Below are 7,271 nucleotides of genomic sequence, written 5' to 3'. Positions count from 1 at the left end.
CATAAAAAATAATTTAAACTACACATAAATAGTATAATATTTTGTTGATTAACCACCCCCTTCGGCCTTACCTTGCTCCACCTTGTCTCTACCTCCCACCAACATATGTATTAAGTAAATGCCCAATCTTTAATCTTTCATATATAGTAGTCTTCAAAGCCTATTTAGCTTCACCCTTGCCTCTACCTTCCACCAACATACATAACAAGTAACTTTATTAAAATTTATAAGGAAAAAGGGTCAAAAATCCCCTTAAACTATGTGAAAGGGACAAAAATGTCATTCGTTTATAGTTTGACTTAAAAATGCCCTTGTAATCAATATTTTGGTTCAAAAATGTCCTTGCAATCAATACTTTGGTCCAGAAATGTCCCTATAGTTACTAAATGGGTCAAAAATGCCTTTTCGAATAAATATATTATTTTTTTTCTTTTTAAATATATCTTCTTCCTAATTAACATATTATAAAAGAACATTGTTCTTGTTTTTTTTAAAAAAAAATCACTTTAAACAAATAAAAATGTAGGATTTTTTTTTCTTAATCTCATTTTATCAATTAAAATAGAATAACTTCATCTACCCTTTCGACAGATAATATATGTCATGTATATAAGATCGTTGTATATCCATCATAAAAAATAATTATAATAAAACAAGAAATATTTTCATTTTTTATTTTTTTTTCTGAATTGAAGTAAGATAAATATTTGCTAATTTAAAAAATATTATTAGAAAAAGAATGTATTAAAAAAGAAAATAAATTATATTATTTTATTTGGAAAATAAGCAATTTTGACTTATTAAATAACAATAAGGACATTTTTGGATCAGAGTATTGACGACAAGGACATTTTTGGACCAAACTACAAACGAAAGACATATTTGTTCCTTTCGCATAGTTTAAGGACATTTTGACCCTTTTCCCTTTCATAAATAATATAATTTGTTATCGATAAAACCCCTTCAACCTTATTTAGCTCCACCTATCCCAACCTCTCACCAACATATTACCAAGTAATTCTATCCATTCTTTTTCTTTTTTCTTTATTGAGAGGATGACTTGCCTAAGGAATTGAAAATTGAGGGATGACTTTTCACCCTCATGGACCACACACTATAGTAACCTTTTTTGTCAAATTTTGCTACTTATCACATTCCTAGACCAAATGCCAAGTCTTCTATTACTTGATTAAAAAGTCAAGCATTTAGTGGTTAATAAAGTGAATTAAAATATCGTAAAATTTTGGGTTTAAATTTAACAAACACAACAATATTATGCGATTTTTTTAATTTGTTTTAGATGCAATTAGTTGTTGCCGATGAAAGGTGACCCGTGGAATTAGACGAGAAATATAAAATAAAATAAAAAAAACAAGATGACTAGGCATAGACTTGGACCCCTGTCAATTTCCCTCCTTGAGGACATTATTCAACATTTGCAGGCTAAGTTTGCACACTTTAACATGCAAGACTAAACAAGTCTCACTCTATCAGTATTACGAAAATTTTCTCTGTAACTGCAGATTTTATTAATCCAAGTTGAAATTTTGAACATACCCTTTACTTTCTTTTGCTGTATTTCAGTGATTCTTGAAATACCCATTTCAGATTTTGGACTTAAATCGTGTTTTTTGAGCTATTGAGATTTGGGGTTGTTTAATTTTGCGAGAAAATGGCTGTGGGCAAAGCAAATGAACCTGTAGAGATCTTTAAGGCTCGTTCAGATAAGAGGGAGTATAGAAGAATAGTTCTGCAGAACTCTCTTGAAGTTCTACTAATCAGTGATCCTGAAACAGACAAGGTGAGGTGTTTTGTGAACTCTTTTTTTTTTGTTGAGAAATTTATGAATTTATTGAGTTGGGTTGTTTTATAAATGTATTTTTGTGTATTGTTGGATCAGTGTGCTGCTTCTATGGAGGTGTCAGTGGGGTATTACAGTGATCCTAAGGGTCTTGAAGGCCTTGCTCATTTTCTTGGTAAGTAAGCTAGTGCATTGACTCTAGGTCTTGAAGCAAGGACTAAGCTGTTTTTTTATTTTTTTTATTAATGATTGTGGCGTACGGACCAGCTTGCGTGTAACCGTATACCTGTTACCTCCCACTAGCTGAACTACTGGTGTTTATCTTGGCGTAACTGGTAAAGTTGTTCTCATGTGGCCAAAAGGTCATGAGTTCAAGCTGTGGAAAGTGGAAACAACCTCTTGCAGAGATGCAGGGTAATGCTGCGTAGAATAGACCCTTGTGGTCCGGCCCTTCACTGGACCTTGTGTGAGCTTAGTGCACCCGGATTGAGTTTTTAAAATTTCTACTGTTTCTTTTCTCCAATATTTTCACTATTGAATCTGTTAAATTAGGTCTTGGGCCTAACTCACACCCCAAAAACTAGCTCAAACGGAGGAGGATTGCCCAAGCCTTATAAGGAGTCCACCCAGCTCATTAACCACCGATGTGGGACTTTTGTCATTCTTTAACAGTATCTACTGTATTTCCTTGCCTACTGATTTTGATATGCTTTATTTGAGATGAGGTCTATCAGTAACAACCTCTCTACCTTCACAAGGTAGGGGTAAGGACTTAAGGTTGCATGCACACCACCCTCTCTAGACCCCACCTGAGTGACTACAATGGGTATGTTCTTTCCTGTAGCTTTGGTTCTATGCACCAGTATTCTGCCAACCTGGAAGGTGGTGGTTTCTTGGAGGGGTGGGAATTTTAACTTCTCTTAATGTGCAGCTGATGTGTTTTTGGTTAATTTCATGATCTTATTTCTTTAGTTTTTGCGAGTTCATTGCACCCTTTGCAATGTATTCCATTTTACTGTATGCTACTTCAGTTTCACTTTCTTCCACGAGGCAAAAGTGCACACTGATTCATAATGTGTTAAACTGCAGAACATATGCTGTTTTATGCAAGTGAGAAGTATCCTGTGGAGAATAGTTACTCGAAGTACATCACCCAGGTATCTTCTTTTATCTTATTAGCAATTATAATTTACTTTTTTCCTACTCATGTAAAATAGCTTGTCCCTTCTTCCCACCGCTTACCCTTGCAATCTATCTTCTCTTCAGGACTGTTGAGAGCTGATTATTGTTTGTGTTCTTATTTTTTATGTTGGGATACAACTTTGATCGTTTTTAGGGGTTCTTTTATTGAGCCTTGATGGTGATACATGGTGGTAGTTTAACTGTTTGCATATTCTTCAGTCGTTAATTTGTTAATTCAAGGTGACTTCTCCACCCCGAATTTTGAGGGAAAGGTTAGAATGTGTTGAAAAGTCATCACCAACTTAGTATCCAAGACATGTCGAAGAAGAATCTAAAATATGCAGGAGTTGTAAAGAAATGAAGGAAGATCTCTTGAATGAGTGTTCTAGAGAAAGAAGTCTAGAAATATTCCAGAAAGGGAAGTTCTAGAAGTGAGTAGTTAGAGGAACATTTTAGAATAGAGAAGAAATACCTTTAGTTAGATTCTTGCATCACCAGTTCACCACCTATAAATAGAGGTGGTTCATTTGAGATGTGTGTGCGCTCAAGTAAAGATTGAGTGCTCAAGCAAGAAGAGAGTGATCGAGAGAAAAATAAGAGAACAAAGAGAGTTGCTAGAAGTGTGAGGGCAAGAAAAATTGAGAGTAAGAATTATAAGATCGAAGCGGGTCTACCTTGCAATAATAAAATTCATGTTGTGAACAATGGTGCAAAATAATTCTCAACAGAATGTTAATATGAAATGTTGTCTCGCATCTGAAGAAAGTATTGTGTGTATTCACTAAACTATTTACAGGAATTTGTGGTGTAAGTCACTTCACCTTGCCTTGTCAAAAACAAATAAATTGTGGCAAAAGTCACTGGTCTAATTCATGGCTGCAAAATAAATTGTGGCAAAAGTCACTGGTCTAATGCATTGCTGCAATCTCTTCTCTTATTTTTCATGTAGAAGCTGAGCCCCAATAATTGAAAAGATTGGGAATGCATAGACAACTATGCGGGCTAGGAGGTTATAGATGATTTATGCAAATACACGTAATAGATTCTTAAGATGTGGGACAATATATCTAATCTGACATTCCAACATCAAGCAAGCAACTACACCCTAGTACCAAATCAGTTATGATCGGCCTTGTGAATATCTAATTTGACATTCCAACATCAAGCAAGCAACTACACCCTAGTACCAAATCAGTTATGATCGGCCTTATGAATCCTCTACATTATTCCTCTCTATTCAGATCTACTACATTCCTATACAGTGTTTTGGAAGGCGAGGGGAGGCAAAAAGTGATGAGGGCCCATTTCACTAAGGTGAGAAGTGATGTGCTTGCCTTTTTGAAGTGAAACGTCAATTAATACAAAAAAAATTAAATATTAAATTTGCATATATAAATAACCAAAAACTCAATAGCAATAACATATTAGGCAAAACTAATTAAGTTATTATGCAACTAAATCCGAATAAATGCTAAAAGAAAAAAAACTGAGAAAAAATGCAGAAAAAGAGGATAAAATCATAAAACAGAGGACGAAAGAAGAAAGAAGTTGCTGGAAAGCAGAAGAGAGAGAAGAAAGAAAGAAGTACATGAACTCTCACTTCAACTTGCCTCATCTAAACGGAAAATAGAGATTGTTGCTGGAAAACAGAGAAAGAAGGAGAGAGAAATTGCGCAGGGGTAGTCCGACTCTGACCAAAAAAAACTAGCTCTCAAATTGTAATTAAAAGCGAAGCTTCGCCTTGCCTCGCCTCATATATGCTTTTCAGATCACTTCTTGCCTCATAGGAAAAAGGTGATGTTTGTATGCTTCACCTCTCCTCACGCTAAAGCACTAAGTCGAGCGCCTTTCACAACATTGTGCCAATACTAAATAGTTTTCCTTATTCTAACAAATTATAAGGCATGTAATCTTTGCATGTACATAATATACCATTACCCCAACCTAAATTCAGAATGCAGAACACTATGTACTTCATTTTCCTAGTAGCAATGACACAATCATATCACTAGCTAGGTAATCAATGAACAAAGCACACTTTTTATTGGTGAATCGGCAATTCAAAGTTCTACTATAAGGGATTGAATTAGAATCTCTAAGATCTTGGCAAAGATCCAATCAAATCAATATTAACTTGTTTCTGGATTAAGTTTTATGATAAATTATGTTATTTGCAAATGACGTAGTTTAGATTAGTGAGACTTGCAACGGAGTTAACTCTAAGTTAGACGTTTGGAGATAGACCCTTGAGTTTAAACGCTTGAGGTTGAGCATGATCAAGACTAAATCCTTGGAGTGCAAGTTCAGTGATGTGACGCATGAGGCTGATGTGGAAGTGAGACTTAATACACAGGTCATCCAAAAGAGAGGTAGTTTCAAGCATCAATTATCCAGGGAAATGGAGAGATTGACAGGGATGTCACTCACCATATTGGTGCAGGGTGGATGAAATGGAGGCTCGCATCTGGAGTCTTGTGTGATAAGAAGGTGTCACATAGACTTAAGGGCAAGTTGTACAGAGTGATAGTTAGACCATCTATGTTGTATTGGTGGAGAGTGTTGGTCAGTCAAGAACTCTCACATTCAGAAGATGAAAGTGGCGGAGATGAGGATGTTGTGATGAATGTGTCGATATACTAGGAGAGATAAAATTAGAAATAAGGATATCCGAGAAGTTGGGGGTTATTTGTGGGAAGCGAGGTTGAGATGGTTCGGGTATGTGAAGAGGAGATGCATGGATGTTCCCGTGCGGAGGTGTAAGAGGTTTATTATGGATGAATTTGGGAGAGGTAGAGGTAGATCAAAGAAGTACTGGGAAGAGGTAATTAGATAGGATATGACGCAGTTGCAGCTTACTGAAGACATGACCTTAGATAGAAAGGTGTGGAGGACACAAATTAGGGTAAAAGATTAGTAGGTAGGAGTGCGTCCATACTAGTAGGTAGGAGCAGTTTGTCTTGTTTCCCTTACTAGTAGTCGTAGGACTATTCTTGTAGTTTCTTGTTCTTCAATTTCTATGACTATCTATTATTTCGTGTAGTTTGTTTGTAAGATTATTTTGTTGTAGTACTATTCTGGTCCTTTCTGTTGTTTTTGTTACTATCTATTGTCAATTGTGTTTTCATTATGTCTTTTCCTAGACTGTTTTTGCCTTGGGCCGGGGGTCTATCAGAAACAACCGCTCTACCTCACCTCCGAGGTAGAGATAAAGTTTGTTATACCATCCCCAGGCCCCACTCTGTGGGATACACTGGGTATTTTATTGTTGATATACTTGGTTACCTATAAAAAAATTATTATGATACTGGGTGAAGATCATATAGAACATCAGCAATGGGGTACCAATTGACATCAAATGCATGTTGTATGCAACTGTGTTTTACTTCTTCTCTTTTGTTAATAGATGCACACAGTTTGTTGAGCATGGAAAATTTATTATAATTATGGTGGTAGAAGAAAAAATTATTAAATAATTGTTAGAGTCTATTTGCGGCAGTACCAACTTGGTCCTGAATGTGTTTCATTTGGACTGTAAGTTTCTAGTTATTTCTCCAGTATTCAATAAAATGTCTGTTATATATAATCTTCACTACAATGTCCTAGCTTAATTTGGATTTTAAACCAGTGTGAAGAGGAGGTTATATATTGATGAACTCCCTTTGTCCCATTTTACATTTTATATGACATTCTCTGTTTTAGGTTGTCTTGGAAAAGATTAACAAATTGCTTCTGGAAAACTACGTTTTCTTATCTTTTTTAGCTTCACTCTTCTCACACTAGTCCTTGTTTATATTTAAATGTTATTTGACAATTGTAAGTCTACGAATGCCTAGCAATGAGGTAAAATGTGGTTGTTATGTAAAAAAATTGTTTGGACATTTAAAGAAGATGAACATAGGGTCTAAACATATGAGTTGTCTCTTAGATGTGAAGACATTCTTTGTCATAATTCAATAGGCCAAATAAATTGGCGACCGCTAAAGTTTCCACCACTTTCCATATAGACACCTCAATTGAGGTTGTTTCCTATTAGATACCTACCGTACGTGAAAATGTATCTTTTAGACCTTAAACAGACAATCAGTTAAAATTTTGGAGTGTATGTATTTCACATGTGAATGATGTGGCAAAGTGACAAATGAAACAAGACATGTGGCACTTGGGCCCAAATAATTATAAGAACGAATCTTGCGCAAAAAGAAATGTATTTTCATACAATCCTGATTCCACCCCCCCCCCCCCTCCCCCCCCCCCCAACTAAAAACACTGCCACTCACAGACAAGGTAT

At 35.6% G+C, this 7,271-nt stretch overlaps 1 protein-coding gene across 1 annotated transcript in view; it reads left to right on the top strand.

Moving 5' to 3' along the window:
- The first annotated feature begins 1,441 nt into the window (after positions 1–1,441).
- Positions 1,442–7,271, top strand: part of LOC102606094 (zinc-metallopeptidase, peroxisomal-like) — a 24,182-nt gene continuing 18,352 nt past the window's right edge. The window contains exons 1-3 of the mRNA XM_006350129.2: positions 1,442–1,801; positions 1,901–1,976; positions 2,891–2,958. Of these exons, the coding sequence (XP_006350191.1) occupies positions 1,673–1,801; positions 1,901–1,976; positions 2,891–2,958 (273 nt within the window). The 5' untranslated portion in view covers positions 1,442–1,672. The remainder of the gene's footprint in view (positions 1,802–1,900; positions 1,977–2,890; positions 2,959–7,271) is intronic.

The sequence above is a fragment of the Solanum tuberosum genome, unplaced genomic scaffold (genome assembly GCF_000226075.1).
Source record: "Solanum tuberosum cultivar DM 1-3 516 R44 unplaced genomic scaffold, SolTub_3.0 scf00118, whole genome shotgun sequence".
NCBI classification, from domain to species: domain Eukaryota; kingdom Viridiplantae; phylum Streptophyta; class Magnoliopsida; order Solanales; family Solanaceae; genus Solanum; species Solanum tuberosum.
This window is presented reverse-complemented; position numbering and strand designations above follow the sequence as displayed.